Source organism: Stegostoma tigrinum, chromosome X (assembly GCF_030684315.1).
Source record: "Stegostoma tigrinum isolate sSteTig4 chromosome X, sSteTig4.hap1, whole genome shotgun sequence".
Lineage (NCBI taxonomy): Eukaryota > Metazoa > Chordata > Chondrichthyes > Orectolobiformes > Stegostomatidae > Stegostoma > Stegostoma tigrinum.
In genome coordinates, this window is record NC_081404.1 from 991,094 (window position 1) to 1,013,911 (window position 22,818).

The following is a 22,818-nucleotide window of genomic DNA, read 5'->3' on the forward strand; positions in this document are numbered from 1 at the left end:
CTCCACAGAAAAGCCAAGATGTTTGATTACTTTTCATTTCCTTTTTTTAGGACTACCCCAAAAATCGGCATCCAGGCTGGAGTCGAGGATCAGTGGCCTATCACGCAGGTATGAACTTGAAGTGTGAGCATTTCTGCAAGTCCGGGCCAATGTTCTCTCTGACTACGTAAAGACAGTACGGGATCTGGGCTTTGCACAGTTGCATTACTGAGCACTGACACTGTTTGTCCTAATCACCCAAATCTTCCTTTTAAATTGACGTACAGCGTTTGCTGGAACACCTTTCCTTGCTTATTTTTAATACCAGTGGATCTCCCCAGGTGGAGCAGAGTCCAAAGAATGTGAAAGGGACAAACTTCAAGGAGGTAAATGAGACTCTTAAAGACAAGCGTTTTCGCGCATGATATAACAGATTGAGGAAGGTGTGAATAAGCAGATGGTAAGGGGAGACAAATCAGAAAGGAAGTTGGGTCATAAAAGTGAATGCCAATCTATGCCAATTCAGCAGTGTGGCTGGACCAACTGAGGGAATTTTGAAAGCAATGTACTCAAGTTAAATGAGAGGTAACCTGACAGAAGGGTTTCAGGATTTGGCCTTGTGAAGATTAATTTATTGTTGCTCAAGTGATGTTGGATTTCAGTGTTGCTGGGGTAGCCATGGCTGTAAATATCAATTCACTACCATTTAACAGGGGGGGGGGGGGAGGGAAAGGGCCCAAGACTGAGGATGGCAAGGTTGGCAGATGGAAATAGGGTGGAGAATTTGTACGTTAGTCAGTAGGTCACAATTGTCACAAGCCAGTGGGGGAGCAGAATTTAATTTTAAGGTTTGAAATTATTGGTCAACTCAGCAAGAGTGGCAGTGCGGAGCCCAAGAAGAGGGCAGCTATGCTGTTTCATGATTGTGGCAAGACTGCAGTGTATGTGAAAATTATTTTCAAAGCAGAAAAACAAACAAAATTGTATTTACAAAATCATTAATTTTAAAGGTCAATAGCCATTTACTTCTATAAAAACAAAATCAATTGATGAGAAACATGCTTATGGTTCAGCAGTACCACCTGTTGTTCAGTTGTTAGAATTACAGCATGACGGGTTTTGACAGAAAATAGGAATGTAGAAACAGGCATTTGAGTGAAATGTCCGAAGAGATTTGGTTCTGTGAACAGAATGTTTTGTTTTCTTTCATGGGATGTGGACATAGTCTTAATTTCCCTTGAGCTGAGTGGCCTCCTCAGCATTTCAGAGGCAACCACATTGCTGTGGGTCTGGACTTAAATGTAAGTCAAACTCCATTAGGATGGCCGATTTCCATCCCTAAATTTAAGACAAGAATAAAGCAGATGGGTTTTCACAACCATCAACAGTAGTTGATGGTCACCATTCCTGAGCTTTCGAAATTTATGAATGAATTTTATGAACGCATGTTCCCAGAGAATTAACGTGACTCCACTGGATTACTAGTAGTTACTACCGTTAGTGTAATGTACCATGGCACCTCCACCTGCTTCATCGATTTCTAGTTAGTATACCATTTCCCTGCAGAATTTATGTCAGTCGTACCTGGCATCACAACTGTTCAGTTCACAGGACTTGGTACTGACACCATTACTCTCTGCCATGGTTCCCACAACCAGCAGAAGTAAAAAGGTTGGAAACAGTAGCAAGTTCTACTAACATTCCATTATCTGGGGAGTTGATAGTTTCGCATCTAATGTATTTTTCCAAGTGTGTCAACTCAAAGGTATCCATTGAGCTTAAAAAAATGCTGATTGTAGTCATGCTGCTTATGTTAAATGTAGTGAATTGAGCTGTTGCATTTTAGGGTCTTCTCCTGCTTTTAATTATTTTATCTCCTGATAGATCATGACTAGCTGCTGATTTCTCAGAATTTCTAGTGTCTATCTACCTTTGACATAGGATCCAGGTAAAGCTGTCAATCTTGTACCAGGTAGTGAACAGCAACCGTTGTCTGGCTTTACCTGGATCCTAAGTCAAAGGTAGATAGACACTCTTGAAATTCTGAGAAATGAGCAGCTAGTCATGATCTAACAGGAGATAAAATAATTAAAAAGCAGGAGAAGACCCTAGAATGCAACAGCTCAATTCACTATGTTTAACAGAAGCAGCATGACTACAGTTAGCATATTTTTTAGCTCAGTGGATTTGTTTGTCACGGTAAGGCATTTAATACTTCAGTGCAGTAGTGGTGATGGGAAGGCTGCACCATTTAAGTAATTAATTTGAAAGACTCCACACCCTCTTGAAGAAGAACAGGGGAATTCTCTTTGTACTGACAAGCATTGTTTTGTCAACCAAAATCACCAATACAGATTACATCTGATTAATTATCTTCTAAATGTAGGACTTTACAGCAGTGATGATATTTCAGAAGTTCTTGATTGTAAGGCATCCTGAGGTTCTGAAAAATTCTATGTTACTGACGGTCTGTTCTTTCTTCCTTGTATTGAGAGAGAAGGATCAGGAATGGAAAGGCAGAGAAGTAAGTTACCCATGAGGTTAATCCTCTCACGCTGTTTAAATACATGAACACTAAGAATTGCTGAGGGAAATACTGAAAAAAAACATTCTGCAGAATTTATCAGTCACAGTGCATTTATCCTTCTGAAGGAAAAAATAGACTCCCAAGTTTAGTTGACCAGGAGTAGTGAGGTGAACATTTGGGGCTAATATCTGAAACTGGCGAAAAATATTCAGTGAAGTGAATCCTAGGTGACAATTGCAAAACCATCCAGATGGATTACAGCATAATCCAATGTGCATCTGTCATAATTACAAGATGAAACATGTAGAGCTCCTTGAGATTATTGTAGTATTTTATATGTTAATAAGATTGCCTCATCTCTACTGTGTGCCAGGAACCTGCAAACTCTTTGCTGCACAGTATGTTGAACTATTTTGCAACAGTTGTTGTTGCAAAATTGTTTTTGTGACAAGGCTTTCATGCTAGATGGAACGGAAGTGAGAAATCTGTTCCCACCCATGCTGCATCTATGTGGGTCTATAATTGTTTTCTGCCCGTTTCCATAGTGCCCAGGGAAATATTTACATGCACGCAGCAGCTGGATTTGGGCAGATGGATGTATGTATACAGATGAAGTCCTGGCTAGATATATTATTCAGGAATCCTGTAGAATAATTCCAATGTGGGATTATAGTAACATAGAAAGTAGACGCCAAAGTAAGCCATTCAGCCCTTTGAGCTTGCTCACCATTCGTCATGATCATGGCTGATAATCCAGCTCAGTCCCCTGTTCCCACTTTCTCCCGATACTATCTGATCTGTTTAGCCCTGAGAAATGTAAGTGTCTCCTTCTTATAAACATTCAATGTTTTGGCCTCAACTGCTTTCTATGGCAGAGATTTTCACAGGCTCACCACTCTCGAACTGAAGACATTGCTCCTCATGTCTGTACAAACATCTGACAAGTTAGGAGTAGGCCATTTGGTCCCATGAAATTGCTCCACCACCCACCAATATCATTGGCTGGTCTGATTATAATTTCAAATCCAGTAGAAGAGAACTAATTTGCAAGGTCAAGATGATAAACCTGAGGTTTGGGACTGAATTGAGCAATTTATTTTTGGAAGGTTCAGTATAGACACAGTGGGCTGGGTATTATTCTGTGCTGCTAAATTAGATGTTTTGAGACTCAGACTTACTTGCAAGTTAATGGATGTACAGACACAGCAAGACAGCACAATGTACTGAAAAAAGAATGGATTTAAAGAACCTTTATTTCGAAAAACATTGCAAAAATGGTTTACAAGAAGTAATCGATCACAACTACAGCATTGTAAACACAGCATTATGACAAGTGATCTGAAGCTTCATATATGAAATGGGTTATCATAGAATAGAATCCCCACAGTGCAGGAAGCAGCCTTTTGGCCCATTGAGTCTGCACTGACTCTCCAAAGAGCTTCCGCAAGAAATTGCCAAGAGTTGTGAACGCAGTCCAGTCCATCACAAAACCAGCCTTCCTTCCTTTGACTCTGTCTATACTTCCTGCTGCCTTGGGAAAGCAGCCAACATAATCAAAGGCCCATTCCACCCGAGTTATACTCTCTTCCGCTCTCTTCCACCGGGCAGAAGATACAAAAGTTTGAAAACACGTACCAAGAGATTTAAGAACAGTTTTTTTCCCCTGTTGTAATCAGATGTATAAACAGACCTCTAATATATTAGAGTTGATCTTACTCTGCACCTTCTTTGTAGCTGAAACACTATATTCTGTGTTCTGTTCTATTGCCCTGATGTACTTACGTAAGGTATAATTTGTCTGGTCAACATGCAAAATAATACTTTTTAGTGTATCTCACTACATGTGGCAATAATAAATCAAATCAAATCACCCTATTTCCATAAGCCCATGTTTACCATGGCTAGCCACCTCGCTCACACATCCCTAAACACTATGAGTAATTTAGTTTGGCCAATCGACCTAACCTGCACATCTTTGGACTGTGAGAGGAAAATGGAGCACCTGGAGGAGACCCACACAGACATGGGTAGAATATGCAAACTCCACACAGACATTCGCCCGAGAGTGGAATCAAACCCGGATCCTTGGTGCTGTGAAGCAGCAGTGCTAACCACTGAGCCACTGTGCTGCCCTTTTTAAGGGTCACCATACCTCAGGTGAGGGGAGATGTTAAGAAGGTTTCCCTTCATGGTAGCCTCAGCTGATGCAGGAGTTGAACCCATGCTGTTGGCATTAGTCTGCACCACAAGCTAGCTGTCCAACCAGCTGAACCATGAAAGAACAAAACGCATGGATTCAAATGTTAAATTGGAATTGTCATTGGGGGATTTAGGAGCAAATGCAGATCAAGAGGAATGAGTGGGCAGGATTTCGTCTGGAATGAGATATAAGCTGCAGAGTTTTACAGAAGTTTACTTTCTTTCCTTCCTCTATGCTCTAGTGTAAATTGAAGGGTCAGCAATTAATTGGGACTGTGGCACAGAAGGTGTTTCACATAAGCCAGATTATCTTGAGAGAGCATGATTCAAGAAACTGGAAGGAAATGGCAGGAGGAAACCTTGAATTCAGTGGGGGGAAAAGCCGTAATTGGCAATCCCAAAAGTTGTTTAATGTTTCTGAAGTTTCCTGCGTCTTTAGGAGAGTTTTCAATTTTGGGAATAAATGGTGTATATGGGAAGAGAAGAGTGAGTCAGAACTGATGGCAAGAGGGAGGAGCAGAGAAGGCAGATGGAGTGATTAAGAAAAGCACCGAAGGAAAAGGAAGTGGAGTAATTGAAGAGGTATTGTTGCAAGTGTTTTTGTTCAATATAACCTTGAGCACCAACACCTCATCTTTCAGTTAAGCACTTTACAGCCTTCCAGACTGAGTGTTGAGTTCAAGATAACAAAGTTTGAAGTTGGCTGAACACAGCAGGCCAAGCAGCATCTCAGGAGCACAAAAGCTGACATTTTGGGCCGAGACCTTTCATCCCTCACTGATGAAAGGTCTAGGCCCAAAATGTCAGCTTTTGTGCTCCTGAGATGCTGCTTGGCCTGCTGTGTTCATCCAGCTTCACACTTTGTTATCTTGGATTCTCCAGCATCTGCAGTTCCCATTAACTCTGAATGTTGAGTTCAACAAGTTCTAATTATAACTTCTGCCCTCCTCTTCGAATAACAACTGTGGATAATAGAGAGATACAGCACAGAAACAGACTCTTCAGGCCAACCCGTCTATGCCGACCCAGTCTCCTAATCTGAACTAGTCCCATTTGCCTGCATTTGGCCTATATCCCTCTATACCTTTCCGATCCATGTGCCTATCCACACATCTTTTATAGGGCGGCACGGTGGCTCAGTGGTTAGCACTACAGCCTCACAGCAACAGGAACGTGGGTTCGATTCCAGCCTCGGGTGACTGTCTGTGTGGAGTTTGCACATTCTCCCCGTGTCTGCGTGGGTTTTCTCCGGGTGCTCCGGTTTCATCCCACAGTCCAAAGATGTGCAGGCTAGGTAGATCGGCCATGCTAAATTGCTCGTAGTGTTCAGGGGTGTGTGGGTTATAGGGGCGGTCTGGGTGGGATGCCTCAAGTCGCGGTGTGGACTTGTTGGGCCGAAGGGCCTGTTTCCACACTGTAGGGAATCTAGTCTAATCTAATCTTTTAAATGTTGTAATTGCACACACTTCTAACACTTCCTCTGGCAGCTTGTTCCATACACACACCACATTCTGTATAAAAAAAGGTTGCCCTCCAGGTCCCTTTTAAATGTTCCCCCTCTCACCTTAAACCAATGCCTTCTAGTTTTGGACTCCCTTACACTGGGGAAAAGACTTTATCCTTCCTCTAGCAGGGTGACCAGAACCTAGAACATAGATCATAGAATCCCTACAGTGTGTAAACAGGTCCTTCAACCCAACCAGTCCACACCAACCGTCAGAGTATCCCACCCAGATCCATCCCCCCATAACCCACCTAATCTACATATCCCTGAACACTATGGGCAATTTAGCATGGCCAATCCACCTAACCTGCACATCTTTGGACTGTGGGAGGAAACCGGAGCTCCCGGAGGAAACCCACTCAGATACAGGGAGAATATGCCAACTCCACACAGACAGTCGCCCGAGGGTGGAATTGAACTGGGGTCCCTGGCACTGAGAGGCAGCAGTGCCAACTACTGAGCCACCGTGCCACAGAAGTTAACACAGTACTCCAAATGTGGCCTTACCAATGTTGGTACAGGAGATGTTCCAACTCCTGTACTCAATGCTCTGACCAAAGAAGTATCTTATTTACAACCCTGTCTACCTGTCATGTCACTTTAAAGGAACTACTTGCACCATTAGGTCACATTGTTCAATGACACTCCCCAAGGCCTTATCATTAACTGTGTAAATTGTGACCTGATTTGTCTTTCCAAAATACAACACCTCACATTTATCTAAATCAAACACCATCTGCTATTCCTTGACCCACTAGCCCCGTTGATTAAGATCCCATTGTATTTTTAGATAACTTCCTTTACTGTCCATTATACCATCAATTTTGGTGTTGTCCACAAACCTATTAACCATGTCTCCTATACGCTCATCCAAATCGTTTATATAAATGACAAACAACAGTGGATCCAGCACCGATCCTGCGGCAAACCGCTGGTTGCAGGCCTCCAGTCTGAACAACCACCCTCTGTCTCCTACCATCAGGCAATATTGTAACTAATTGGCTAGCTCTCCCTGAATCCCATGTGATCTAAGCTTATTAACCAGTTGACCATGTGGAGCCCTGTTGAAGGCTTTGCTAAAATCCGAATACACAATGTCTACTGCTCTGCCTTCATCTATCTTCTTGGTCACCTCGTCAAAAAACTCAATCAAGTTGCTTCAGTGGTCACACACACCCATACTCTCTCACTCTTGCAGAATTGTAGTTGCAGTTACATTCTATTTTGTTCAAGAAGCACATAATTTGTAGACAGCCAATGTGGCATTTTATAAGGTCCTACTTTGGACATAAAACTGGAATGATTAAACCTTTAGTTATCTCAGGGCAGTGACCTGAAAGAAATTTGGGAATTTGTACATTAATCCTTTCTAACAGCTATCTTAGTCTTGTTCAACATACATCAGTTCTATGACCTTTTGATCTTTTGCTTATAAATTCTGTGTCTGACGCCACCTCTCTCACTGACACTCAAAGAAGGAGTGAAACACTGAAAGCTTGTGTGTTCAACAAACCTGTTGGACTATAACCTGTAGGTGTGTGATTTTTGGACAATGTCAAACTCGTAGGCCTATCGTTCATTGCCTTTTCCTTACAGCCTTCCTTATACAAGGGCACAACATTAACCACCCTCCGGTCCTCTGGCAACTCACCCGTGGTAATAGATGAAACAAATATTTCTGCTAGGGTCCTCACAATTTCTTCCCTACCTTCCTACAGTGTACTGGGATACGCTTGATCAGGTCCCGATTTATTTACCTTTGTGTTTTCTAAGACCTCTAGCCCTTCCTCTTCTATCATGCAAACTGTTTTCAAAATGTTAGTATTTATTTCCCTGAATTCTCTAGCTTGCATTTCTTTCTCCACAGTAAAAACTGGCACAAAATATTTATTTAGTATCTTTCCCATCTCCTGAGGTTCAACACATAGATGACCTCATTGATCTTTAAGGGGCTCAGTTCTCTCTCTAGTTGGTCTTTTGCTTATTATGTATTTGTAGAATTTGTTTGGATTATCCTTAACCTTATCTGCCAAGACTGTCTCATATTCCCTCTTTACCCTCCTGATTTCCCTCCAAAGGATGCCCCTATACTCTTTCTACTCTTCAAGAGATTCATTTGATCCCAGTTGCCTATATCTAACATATGATTCTTTCTTATTCTTGACAAGCACTTCAATATCTTTATTCAGCCAATGTTCCTCACTCTTCCCAGCCTTACCCTTTACTCTAACAGGAACATGATGCTTCTGAACTCTCATTATCACATTTTTGAAAGCTGTCACTTTTCAGTAGTCCCTTTACCTGCGAACAATCTACTCCAATCAACTTCTGAAAGTTCTTGACTCATTCCATTAAAATTTGCCTAACTCCAATTAAGAACTTTAACTTTTATGGAAGGCTTGTCCTTTTCCATAACCGCTTTAAAACTAGTAGAATTATGATCACTAGTCCCAAAGTGTTTCCCTATTAATACTTCAGTCACTTGCCATATCTTATTTCTCAAGAGAAGATCAAATATTGTTCCTTCTCAAGTAGGTACATTTGCATATTAATAAAGAAAATTTTCTTTAGCACGTTGAACAAATTCTTCACCATCCAAACATTTAACACAATGGTCGTCACAGTCGATGTTTGGAAAATTAAAATTTCCTTCTATTACAACTGTATTAATTTTATATCTATCTGAGATCTCTCTGCATATTCATTCTTTAATTTCCCTCTGACTATTGCAGGGTCTATAGTGCAATCCCATCAAGGTGATCATTCCCTTCTTATTTCTAGTTTATACCTGTATAGTTTTACTGGATGATCCCTCAAAAATCTCTTCTATAATTACAGGAATAATGTTTTCCTTAAACAAAAACGCCACTCTCCCTCCTCTCTTGCTTCCCTTTCTATCCTTCCCACAGCATCTTGCCAAGCTACCCCTGGATCTTATGAGCCTTGACCTTCCTTATCAGTTTTCCATATCGGACCTTGTCAAAGGCCTTGCTGAAATTTATATAAAATGCATCAACTGCCCTACTCTCGTCCAAGCATTTGGTCACCTCCTTGCAAAATTGAGTCAAATTCATTAGGAAAGAATTCCATCTGACAAAGCCATGCTCACTATCCTTGATCAAACCTTGCCTCTTTAAATATAGATGCATTTTCTCCTTCAGAAATTTCTCCAATAGATTCCCTGGTTTATCTTTACCACCCTTCTTGAAAAGTGGAACCACATTAGCTGTCCTCTAGTCCAGTGGCACCTCCCCTGTAGCCAGAGGCAATTTAAAAATTTGGGTCAGGGCCACAACTCGGGGGTACATGCTCCTGGGATACAACTCCTCTGGACTTAGGCATTTACCACTTTTAAATCTTCCAAAACTTCCAATATCTCCTGGCTTCTTTTATCATTCTGCTCAAGAACTTCACAGCCCATCATCTTGAATTCTATACTTACATCTTTCTTCTACCGAATAAAGAAGGATATAAAGTACTCATTTGCCACTTTATCAATGTCCTCTGGCTCCTTGCAAAAATTGGCCCCTTGGTCCCTAAAAGGCCCTGCTTTTCTCCCTGGTTGTTCTCTTACCCTTGAAATACTTGTAAAATATCTTGGGATTCTCCCGAATTTTACCCATCAGTGTCTTCTCAAAATGACAAAAAATCATGCTCCTGACCACTTGCTGAAAGTCAGGCTCCACATCATAAAGAGTTTAACCTACCCTGCAATCCCGGAGACAGAATCCTTTGACGAACTGGTAGATATGGTAGAGGATCACTATAATCCCACGTCATCTGCCATATTGTAGCGATACTGGTTTAATACAGCAAATAGACATCCTGGGAAACCAGTTACTGAATTCCTGATGTGACTGCAGAAATTCGCGGAATACTGTGAGGATAGGTCAGCACTTTGAGAAATGTTAAGGGATTGCTAAGTTTGTGGAATAAATAATATTTTGACCTAAAGGAAACTACTGACTGAACCGGATCTGAACCTCAAGAAAGTAATAAAACTGGCCCTTTTCTACAGAAAAAGGAGCTTGGGAATGTTGGGGTCCCATAGAAGATACCATCCTCCACCTTTGGTGACTTGCACACTGCAGAGCCAAATGCCCTCCAGCTAATACAGAATGGCTCCCATGCTGCAAGGCTCCAGAACTGGATGGGAAGTTTCTTCACAAAACGTTGTGCAGCAAGAACATCCATGTAGCACTGGTGGCCATAGGATCCACCCCGGGCAAAGTTACTGAAACCGGTGACATGCATGTTGCACATCTCAAAGGGTAAAGCTATCTCAAAACAGGGCTTTGCATATAAATTGGCCTAATCAGCCGAAGGATGAGGAATTGATGCAGCTAAATTGTGTCATTGCTTCCAAAGTGGCCCCAGTTAATATAAAACTTCAGGTAAATGGCCGCACCCTTTCAGGGAGGTAGATACAGGTACTGCTGTATCTATTGTTGAGGAGAAAACCTTCAGGAGACTCTGATGGGGTATCTTGCCTTTAAATCTGTCAGACACCAAGACTAGATTGGCCACACACACTGGAGAGCTCTTATGTATTATTGGGGCCAATGTAGCCCCAGTTACACATGGGCATCAGACAGTCCAACTTCCCTTAATGGTAGTTCAAGGGCCAGGCCCTAACCGTTTGGAAAGAGACTGGTTACAGAAAATCGACCTGGATTGGCAAGAGATCTTTAAAATGGATACTGTTGAGCTATACAAAGTCATTGAGAATTATCCCAAGCAGCTCCAAGAGGACTTCAGAAGATAAAAGGTGACAGGGCCAGAGGCCCAACCTGACTACTTAAAGGCATAGCCAGTCTCCTAAGCCCTATCTGCCAAAGTAGAGGAACTCGGCATCATACGCCCAGTGCGATTTGCTGACTGGGCTGCGTTGGTAGCTCCAGATTTAAAACCTGATAACTCGGTCCGTCTCTGTGTGGATCATAGCTATTACATAAGTTATGTAAGACAACAAAGCTTCCCGCTTAGACAGATATCCTATGCCACACATGGAAGACCTGTATATAAAGCTGGCTAGGGGTTGGATGTGAGCTATGCCTACCTCCAACTGGAGCTTGAGATATCATCTAGCATATATGTGGCCATAAGTACTGAGAAAGGACTGTATGAGTGCAATTGCTTGCCTTTTGGGGTGTCTTCACCTTGTGCAATCTTTCAAAGGGTGATGGAGAACATCCTCTAAGAGGTGCCAAGAGTTTGAAATCTTACGGGATGATATTTTAATCTCAGGAGCTACTGCAAAGTAATGTTAGGAAAGTTTGGAGGAGGTCCTGTGGCATTTTTGTTGGATCTGAGGGAGCTGTGCCAAAGTCAAGGACTTCCTGGCAACGAGTACTTTGCATCGGTATTCACCGAGACGGACATGACGGATGTTGAGGTTAGGGATAGATGTTTGATTATGCTAGGTCAAGTCAGCATAAGGAAGGAGGAAGTGTTGTGTATTCTAAAAGGCGTTAAGGTGGACAAGTAACCAGGTCCGGATGGGATCTATCCCAGGTTATTGAGGGAAGCGAGAGAGGAAATAGCCGAGGCCTTAACAGATATCTTTGCAGCATCCTTTAATGCGGCTGAGGTCCCAGAGGACTGGAGAATTGCTAATGTTGTCCCCTTGTTTAAGAAGGATAGCAGGGATAATCCAGGAAATTATCGACCAGTGAGCCTGACGTCAGTGGTAGGGAAGCTGCTGGAGAAGATACTGAGGGATAGGATCTATTCCCATTTGGAAGAAAATGGGCTTATCAGTGATAGACAACATGGTTTTGTACAGGGAAGGTCATGTCTTACCAACTTAATAGAATTCTTTGAGGACGTGACAAAGTTGATTGATGAGGGAAAGGCTGTAGATGTCATATACATGGACTTCAGTAAGGCATTTGCTAAGGTTCCCCATGGCAGGCTGATGGAGAAAGTGAAGTCACATGGGGTCCAGGGTGTTCTAGCTAGATGGGTAAAAATACGGACTAGGCAACAGGAGACAGAGAGTAGTAGTGGAAGGGGGTTTCTTAAATTGGAGACCTGTGACCAGTGGTGTTCCATAGGGATCTGTGCTGGGACCACTGTTGTTTGTGATATATGTAAATGATTTGGAGGAAGGTGTAGGTGATCTGATCAGCAAGTTTGCAGATGACACTAAGATTGGTGGAGTAGCTGATAGTGAAGGGGTCTGTCAGAGATTAGAGCAGAATATAGATAGATTGGAGATTTGGGCAGATAAATGGCAGATGGAGTTCAATCTGGGCAAATGCGAGGTGATGCATTTTGGAAGATCTAATTCAAGAGCAAACTATACAGTAAATGGAAAAGTCCTGGAGAAAATTGATGGACAGAGAGATATGGGTATTCAGGTCCATTGTTCCCTGAAGATGGTAATGCAGGTCAAGAAGGCACATGGCATGCTTTCCTTCAACAGACGGGGTATTGAGTACAAGAGTTGGCAGGTCATGCTACAGTTGTATAAGACTTTGGTTCGGCCACATTTGAACTACTGTGTACATTTCTGGTTGCCACATTACCAAAAGGATGTGGATGCTTTGGAGAGGGTGCAGAGGAGGTTCACCAGGATGTTGCCTGGTATGGAGGGCACTAGCTATGAAGAAAGGTTGAGTAGATTAGGATTATTTTCATTAGAAAGACGGAGATTGAGGGGGGATCTGTTTGAGGTCTACAAAATCATGAGGGGTATAGACAGGGTGGATAGCAAGAAGCTTTTTCCCAGAGTGGGGGAATCAATTACTAGGGGTCATGAGTTCAAAGTGAGAGGAGGAAAGTTGAATGGAGATTTGCGTGGAAAGTTCTTTACGCAGAGGGTGGTGCGTGCCTGGAACGTGTTGCCAGCGGAGGTGGTAGACACAGACACGATAGTGTCTTTTAAGGTGTATCTGGACAGGTACATGGATGGGCAGGGAGCAATGGGATACAGACCCTTAGAAAAAAGATTACAGGTTTAGACAGAGGATCTCGATCGGCGCCGGCTTGGAGGGCCAAAGGACCTGTTCCTGTGCTGTAATTTTCTTTGTTCTTTGACTTTGCCCGTGTTAATAAGGGGTGACTTGGTGAAGGTGCTTGGATATCAGCCCCTGGGGAGTTACTTCCGTAGCATACATGGTGAATCCTGGGAGAAGACCACAAAATAAAACACATTGAGGGGGCACCTCTGTCAGCAAGAACCCTCCACAGAAATGAATGTTTCAACAGACATGTCAACATCAGCATCCTGCAGATGGGAAACTCCACCCACTGGAAGCTTGAGAGCCAGCCTGAGGACTATGAGGACTCGGACTCTGGTTTTGACTTGGAGGTGGAGGCAGAGGCTCAGTCAGAAGTTGCTACCAAGGACAAGCCCACTGCAGTGGCTCTTTAATAGTCTTCGTGGAAACTTATTATACACCGCTGCCCAGACCTGGAAAGCAACAGGAATGGAGCCGTGGGCAAAGCGACACATTGTCACAGGAGCGAAGGGGAACCTTCAGACCCGGAGGCGGAGAGGTGTAACCCTTACAAGGCCTAAGGAGAATCACTAATTAATCTCCTTGTGTATCTTGTTGAGTATGAATTCTCTTGTTAGCAGGCAATGGCTGCCCAGCTGGCACTCATCATCTGAGCCTTTGTGGTGCTGTGGTAGTATCCTTACCTTTGAACCAGGAGGCCTCGGTTCAAGCCTCACGTGTTCCAGAAGTGTGTAATACCATCTCTGAACAGGTTAATTTGAAAATAGAGCTCTGAAGAGTCATCTAGACTCAACATTAGCTTGCTCTCCCTCTGTGGGAGCTGCCTGACACACTGTGATCTCCAGCATGTTTTGTTTTCAGTACAGATTCTAGCGTCTGCAGTAAATTGTTCCTATAAACCAGGCCTAGTTGCTTGTAAATACTTAATGTGCTATACGGGTGATTACTGGTGAGGTTAAAGGGGAGAAAAATCACAAAAACGAAATAACGGTGATTTGGTGGTGGGCAAGCTGTTCAGTTGTGTGTAAAAGCACTATTGGATATATTGAAAATTAAAAATAGAAGTAGACCCAGATAGAGACGTTGTGGTGCAGTGGTAGTGTCCTTCCTCTAAGCCCATAGGCCTAGGTTCAAATCCCACCTGCTCCAGAGGTGTGTCATAACATCTCTGAAAGCGTTTTTTTAAAAAAAAGGCAGACCTAGATATATAAAAGAAAAAGCAGACTGAGGTGCACTTGCAGTGCAGGGGTAGTGTCCTTACCTCCAAGCCAGAAGTCTTGGGTTCAAATTCCAGAGATAATGGGAACTGCAGATGTGCAGATGCTGGAGAACCCAAGGTAACAAAGTGTGGAGCTGGATGAACTCAGCAGGCCGAGCAGGAAAGCTGACATTTCGGGCCGAGACAGCTTTCCTGCTCCTATGATGCTGCTTGGCCTGCTGTGTTCATCCAGCTCCACACCTTGTTATCTTTGGTTCAAGTTCCTCCTGCTTCAGAGCTGTGTGAACTGAACAGGTTTGGGCGACACGGTGGCTCAGTGGTTAGCACTGCAGCCTCACAGCACCAGGGACCCGGGTTCGATTCCAGTCTCAGGCAACTGTCTCTGTGGAGTTTGCACATTCTGTCCGTGTCTGCGTGGGTTTCCTCCGGTTTCCTCCCACAGTCCAAAGATGTACAGGCTAGGTAGATCGGCCATTTTAAATTGCCCATAGTGTTCAGGGGTGTGTGGGTTATAGGGGGATTAGCCTGGGTGGGATGCTCCAAGGGGCGGTGTAGACTTGTTGGGCCAAAGGGCCTGTTTCCACACTGTAGGGAATCTAATCTATAGCAGGTTGCTTAAAAAAAAAAGCAGACCCAGACAGAAGGAACAAAAACAGAAGTTGCTGGAAAAGCTCAGCAGGTCTGGCAGCATCCTTCCAGAGGGAAGGAAATCTGCCATCCTTACTCACTCTGACCAATATGTGGCTCCAGGCTCTTAGCAATATGTGGTTGACTCTTAACTGCCCTGAGCGATTAGGGGCAGGTAATAAATGCAAGCCCATGATGACAACATCCCTAAAACAGAAAAAAAGCAGACCAGGCTCCAGGGCTTCAGGAACAAAAACAAATTTTCTTGAAAAGCTCAGCAGATTTGGCAACATCTGTGAAGGCAAAAACAGAGTTAACATTTCGGGTCCAGTAACCCTTCCAAAGAACAGTCACCGGGTCTGAAATGTTAACTCTGTTTTTCCCTTCACAGATGCTGCCAGACCTGCTGAGCTTTTCCAGCAACTTTGTTTTTGTTCCTGATTAACAGTATCAGCAGTTCTTTTGGTTTTTATTGGCCTACACAACTGTCTGCCTTTAGCGAGGATCAGCCTATGTACGCCACGAATAATGGCTCTGCTTTGGTGTTCAACAATACATGATGTTCCTTTCTAGTCACGTTTCTTGATTTATACAGTACCCTATTATTATTTTTACTCACCTTAGTTAAATGTCTGCATATCTGCTCCTCAATTGCTTGATGACGTTTTGGAGGCTACAGTACCTTCCAAACAATGTAACTGCTTTCGGTGTATAATGCTTACTTGCTTCAGTGCTAATGATTATTCAACGTTGTCACAGTAAATGGGTGCTCTCTCCATGTGAGAAATGTTATTGCTGGGAAAGAGATCACTGCTGTACTTATTTTCGCTTTTAGAACCCATTTAGGTGCTTCTGGCTAAAGTATAATACAGGTTAACAGTGGGTCCACTTTATTTTACCAATATGCTTTTAGTCCCATCTCAGCAAGAGACAACCCATTGACATTCAGCCCACAAGCGCCTCAATGGAAAATTCTGGATGATTTTCTCCTGCTGGTTTGTGACTGGATTTTGTCAAGGTCAGGCTGAGCCAATTTAATTTCACTTGGCATTCTTACAACTAGTCGAAGTACAAATGTGTTTATTGAGCTGGATTTAGAAACTGAGAGAACAGTATCAAAATGACCTAATAACACCAAATTGGACAAATGTAAATTGTGATGAGGATTGTGAAAAGGACATTGAGACAACCGATGTAATTCAATGTAATGCTGGATGTGAGATTGCTCGCTAAGCTGGAAGGTTCATTTTCAGACGTTTCATCACTATTCTAGGTAACATCATCAGTGAGCCTCCGACAAAGCTTCGTCGGAGGCTCACTGATGATGTTACCTAGAATGGTGACGAAACGTCTGAAAATGAACCTTCCAGCTCAGCGAGCAATCTCACATCCAGAACCTCAACCTGAGCTACAAATCTTCTCAAAACTCGCTATCAATGTAATGCATTTTGAAAGTATGTTCAAAGTGAAAATACGGAATAAATAGAGTTGAGGAGCAAATCACTCAAAGGTAGAAACTCTGGCAGATAAGGGCATTTTGTAAATAAAAAAGCAAACTAGATACTGGGATTCAAATCTGGAACTATTTAATACAAAAGCTGGAACATAATGAACATATACCAGATCTTTTGATTGGAGGTTGTGTATTATACTGGCTAAGAGCTGATTATTTTCTCCATATTATAGCACTGATGATAGAAATTGATTTAAAAGGCGTAGGAAGGTTGTCAGGAACGAGTATTACCGCCAGAAGAGTTCAGAAGAGAAACCAGAGACATTGCAGTATTTTTCACTGGAACTGAATTCAGGGATGAGCCAATTCTGAAAGTTTACAGTAAAAGTAGCTATGAGATTACCCCAACTGATCAACAAATGAACAGACTCAAATTCCAAGTCGTTACAAAAAAAATCTAGGCCAGGGTGAAAATGCTGTTTGCACATTGTCGGGTTAGAATGTGGGATTGTTTGCTGACACCCACGTTTACAGAGTAGTTCATTCAGACATTTACTGGAAACAGTAGTAAAAGATACGGGGAGTGAGGGAGGAGATGGAATCAGACTAGATGGGATATTAAAGTGCTTGAGGTGTTGGGGAAGAGTGAGATTAGACTGGGTGAGATATTAAAAGGTGAAGTGGAGGAGAGTGAGATTTGACTTGATGGAATATTTTTAAAGGATGTGCGGAATAGGATTAGATTGGGTGCTCTATTAACGGATGGGGGATGGACCGAGGGTGAGGGTGAGGGTGGGATTAGACTGGCCGACAGTCTGTAGCCTTCTGCCCACGCTTGTTCATGCTAAAGCTCATATGCCATAAATCTGTGTGCCTCCTCTCTTCTCTCTCTCTGCCTCACCCTCCCTTCTCCTTGTCTTTCATCCCTCGTTCTGTCTTTACCCTTCGTCTTTTTCCCACATATCTCATATGACTGCTAGAAAGATACAAGAGAACATACAAAAAAGATGTGCTGAAAAGACGCCAGAACTGAGAGGTTGTATCTATGAGGGACAATTAAATAAGTTGGCATTCCTTTGTCAAGAAAAGAGAAGACTGATTGATGCCCTCAACACTATAAAATGATGTGATCAGGGAGATGTAGAGATGTGGTTTCCATTGGTGGCTAAACCAGAACACATGAAAGATAATCAGTAATAACTCCAATTAGGAATTCAGGGGCAACCTCTTTATCCGGAGAGTAGAATGTGGAGCATGTTTCTACAAGTAGTTGAGGTGAATAGCATTGATGCATGCACAGTAAACAACACTGAGGGAGAAAGGAATCGAAGGATATGTTAATGGACTTCAATGAAGAGAGGTGGGAGATAGTTCATGTGGAGCATACATAGCTAATGACCTGTTTTTTTTAATGCTGTGAACACTTTGTAAGCAGTACTTATATATCTGAATGGCTAGAAGTACATATAAATTTAATATAAACCAGTTACAGATGCATACAATTCAAACAAACGCTGTGTATATGTGGGTAGCACTATATGTAACCAGGGTTTAGGTCAGGTTATGGCAAGTGTCAACAGGGAAGCAAGAAAGAGGCAGGGTGTGTGAAACTTCTGGATTTCAGTGCATGGTAAGTTGAGTAGGTGATCAAGGGAGTTCGGGCAGCTGCCCAAGACCACCTACCCATTGTGCACTGTGCTTCAAAAGTGTACAGCTGAGAGCTTTTATTTAACATACCTGACTTATGCCAGGTTCTGCATTAAGAATCTACAAACCACAAAGTATTTCCATTACCTGATGTAACCTTTCCATAAATACCAGCCTCAACTTGTGCAGCCTGCCAAAGGTTCCAAGGTAGGTCGAGAAAGAAGAGGCTCCAGTTGCATCCAAGTTGATAAAATTTAGGACATCAAAGGTGTCAGCTTCTGTTTGTGCCAAAGTCCATAAATCCAACAAATTGACATCGAAGTTTTCCTCTTCCCACAGCCTCACCCATGATAGGGAACCAGCCAGGAAACATTGGGAAGGAAAGGGATTGGATGCAATATACTGGACAAAATCTCCATGTGGACCGAATTCAGCTGCAATACACATTTTATTATGATTTGAAGCAAGCTGGAGATGAAGAGCTCTAAATAAAACAATTTGCATTTGTATAGCATCTTTAGAGTAGCAAAACATCCCAAAGCATTTCACAGAACTACAATCAGACAAAATTCCAAAGGAGGATATGTTAGGATGGAGTAACCAACAGCTTAGTGAAAGAAATAGGTTTGCTGCAGCTTCTTTGTAAAGAAGTGAGAAGTTTGGGGAGAAAATTCCAGAGCCTACAAACTAAGACTAGTTAAGTGGGGATGTGTGAGCCCAGAGTTGGAGGACTGCAGAGCCTTCAGAGGGTTGTTGAGTTAGTGGAGGTCACAAGGATTGCAAGAGGCATATGATAGTTTGAATACAAGGACAAGAATTTTAAAATTAAGACAATGCCATATTGGAAATCAAGGAGAGAGCAAGAACTGCAGATGTTGGAGTCAAAGTTAATACACAGCAGGTAAGGCAGCATCAGAATGATCATCATTATCACCGTGTTCCTCCAGCTCCACGCCATATCGGAAATCAATGTAAATAAGCAAATACAGGGTAAATACAGCAAATACATCCATCTTCGGTCCGCCTCCCCCTCTCTCCCTATTTATTCCAGTTCCCTCTCCCCATCCCCCTCTCTGATGAAGGGTCTAGGCCCGAAACGTCAGCTTTTGTGCTCCTGAGATGTTACTTGGTCTGTTGTGTTCATCCAGCCTCACACTTTGTTAAGCTAACTGGTCTGTAGTTTCCTGCTGTTTGCCTTCTCCCTTTTTGAATAGAGGAGTTACATTAGCTGTTTTCCAATCTAAATAAACACACCCCAAATTTGGAAAATTACAACCAATGCATCAACTACATCACTAGCAACTTCTTTTGAGACTCTCAGATGAAATTAATCAGGACCTGGGAACTTTCATCAGTTTACTCAGTACTACTTCCCTGGTAATTGTAATTTTCTTGAGTTCCTCCGTCCTTTTCCATTCCTAATTTACAGCTATTTCTGGGATGCTATTTGCATCCTGTCCAGTGAAGATTGGTCCAAAATATCTGTTCAATTCATCTGCCAGCTTTTATCCTCCATTAACAATTTCCCAGGCTCATATTTTTATTGGATCAGCACTTCTAGTAATTCTTATCTGTGCATTCTGGAATATTGCCTTAAAGGTTTGCCACTGTATCTTGACTGATTTCTCTTAGTATAAATTGCCAGTTCGCTTTCACTAGATCAATTTTCATGTCCTTATAATTGCCCTTGTTTAAATTCAAAATAGTAGACTTGGATGCATACTTCTCACTCTTAAACTGTATGCAAACTTCAGTCATATTATGGTTGCTGCAGCCCAGAGGTGCTTTCACTGTGACGGCAGTAGTTAAACCTACCTCATTGGTCAAAACTTGACGTAGTAAGCCTGCTCTCTTGGTGGTGCCGTCGCATGCTGCTCTAGGAAATTGTCTCAAAAACATTCAGTTCGTTCCTCATGATTTTTCCTGTCTGTGTGTAGGTTAAATCTTGCTGTGGTAATTGCTGTACCCTTTTGATAAGCTTCCATAATTTCTTCCTTGACACCCTGTCCTACAATGTGGTTATTGTTAGGGGTCCTCTACACAGTGTTCACAAGTGACCTCTTACCTTTATCATTCCTCATATTCGTCTCCCCAGACTGCTTCTATATCCTGGGTTTGGGAATTTAGGTCATACATCTCTATTGTGCTAATATCATCTTCAATTAACAGTCTTTCCTCTGCCATATCCTTCCTACATGTTACATATCCTTCATTATTCAGGTCCCAAACTCACTTGTCCCGCAGCCATGTCTCAGTTATGGCCATTAGATTGTACTTCTTTACATCAAATCATACTACAAGTTTATCTGTTTTGTTTTGAATACCATGTGCATGCAAATGTTCCTCAAGGTTTGTTATTTTTGTATCTCTAGTCTTATCTATTGATTTCTTGGATCTGTATTCTCTGTCCCTTCCTGTCATTATCTGTGTATTATTTCTAATATTAATTCCTCTGTTCATTTTCCCCATTCTGATTCACCATAACTTCTAAATTTGGACCCCCTTGTCCCTATTATTTAATTTAAGACTAGTTTGCGTCCCTAGTAATGCAGTTCACAAGATCACCAGTTGCAGTACAATTTAGGTACAGACTGTCCCACTGGTACAGATCTCACCTTTCCCAGCATTGGCACCCATGCCCCATAAGTCGGAACCTACTTCTCCCACACCAGTCTTTAATTCACTTTTACCTTGTTTACCCTATGTCAATTTGCATGTGGGTCATCTAATCCAGAGATTAGATAGGCATATGGATGATAGTATAAGGTAGGGGTGGAGGTTAGATAGACCTGAGGATTAGGGTAAAATGTTCGGCACAACATCGTGGGGCGAAGGACCTGTGCTGTGCAGTACTGTTCTATGTTCAGTGCTCTATGTTCTATACCTGTTCAGGTTCTGCTTATTAATTCGGCGTTTAGCTTCTCATTTTGGCTATGTGGAATGCCTTCCCTAATTCTGCACCTATGACATTAGTGCCTATATTGCCGATAACAATTGCATCTTCCAACTTCCACAGCAAGGTCTTATCCAGCCCAGACCAGATATCCTAAACCCTAGCACTGGACAGGCAAGCTGTCTCAACTCACGCACTTTGCTACAAAGAGCTGTAGCATTCCCCCTCACTCTGCTGTCTACACTACCACTCTGTTCATCTTGGCTACCCCCACCCCTAACGAGTTTGCATAGCTTGCTGTACCATGGTGCCATGGTCAATTAGCTCATCCAATCCACTTGTTCTCATCTCAACAAGCTGGGAGAACCTCAAACATGTTGGATAATTTGCAGAGGCTGACACTCCTACACTCCTGTCCTCTAGGCCCCCTTACCTGCCTCATTTGAAGTTAAGTCTATCGCTTAGAAGAGCTATAAGGGGGCATGAGAAAAGCTTAGGAGAGCTATAAAGGGGCACGAGAAAACCTTGACAGATAGGATCACGGAAAACTCCAAGGCTTTATACACAAACATGAGGAATAAGAGAATGACCAGAGAACGGGTAGGACCAATCAGGGATTGTAAAGGAAATTTGTGCACGGAGCCTGAAGAGATAGGAGAGGTCCTTAATGAATACTTTTCTTCGCTATTCACAACTGAAAGGGACCTAGTTGCAGAGGAGGACAGTATGAAACAGGCTGGTAGGCTAGAGGAGGTCAGTGTTAGTAAGGAAGATGTACTAGGAATTTTGAGGAACTTGAAGATACATTAGTCCCCCGGGCCTGAAGGTTCCCCATGGTAGGCTCATGCAGAAAATAAGTAGGCATGGGATAGGGGGAAATGTGGCAGATTGGATTCAGAATTGGCTGAACCTTAGAAGACAAAGGGTGGTAGTGGACGGAAAATATTCGACACGGTGCTCAGTTAACAGTGGTGTACCACAAGGATCTGTCCTGGGTCCTGTTCTATTAGTGATTTTTGTAAATGATTTGGATGAAGGAGTGGAAGGATGGATTAGTAAATTAGCGGATGACATGAAGGTGGGTCGAGTTGTGGATAGTATGGAGGTTTGTTCCAGGTTACAAAGAGACATTGATAGGATTCAGAGTGGGGCTGAGAAGGGGCAGATGGAGTTTAACCCTGAAAAGTGTGAGATGATTAATTTTGGAAGGACAAACTTGAAAGCAGAATACAGGGTTAACGGAAAGATTCTTGGCAGTGTAGAGGAGCAGAGGGATCTTGGGGTTCATGTTCATAGTTCCCTGAAAGCTGCCACTCAGGTGGATAGAGTTGTTAAGAAGGCATATCGTGTGTTCACTTTCATTAATAGAGGGACTGAGTTCAAGAGCCATAAAGTTATGCTCCAGCTCTCCAAAAGCCTGGTTCGGCCACTTCTGGAGTATTGTGTCCGGTTCTGGTCACCTCATTACAGGAAAGATGTGGAAGCATTGGAAAGGGTGCAGAGGAGATTTACCAGGATGTTGCCTGGAATGGAGGGAAGGTCTGATGAGGAAAGGTTGAGAGAGCTAGGCCTTTTCTCTTTAGAATGACGAAGGATGAGAGGTGATTTAATAGAGGTGTACAAAATGATCAGAGGTATGGATAGAGTGGACAGCCAGAAACTTTTTCCTAGGGTGGAGGTAGCTATTAAGAGGGGACATAGTTTTAAAGTGAGTGGAGGGAGGTATAGGGGAAACATCAGAGGTAGGTTCTTTACTCAGAGTGTGATCGGGGCGTGGAGTCAGCCTCATTAGGGTCATTTAAGCG

At 42.7% G+C, this 22,818-nt stretch overlaps 1 protein-coding gene across 2 annotated transcripts in view; it reads left to right on the plus strand.

Annotated features, from left to right (window-relative positions):
* Positions 1–22,818, plus strand: part of spryd3 (SPRY domain containing 3) — a 364,516-nt gene that overhangs the window by 278,394 nt on the left and 63,304 nt on the right. For both annotated transcript variants that reach the window (XM_059643420.1, XM_048523593.2), the window contains exon 8: positions 51–108. In XM_059643420.1, coding sequence (XP_059499403.1) covers positions 51–108 — 58 coding nt within the window. The remainder of the gene's footprint in view (positions 1–50; positions 109–22,818) is intronic.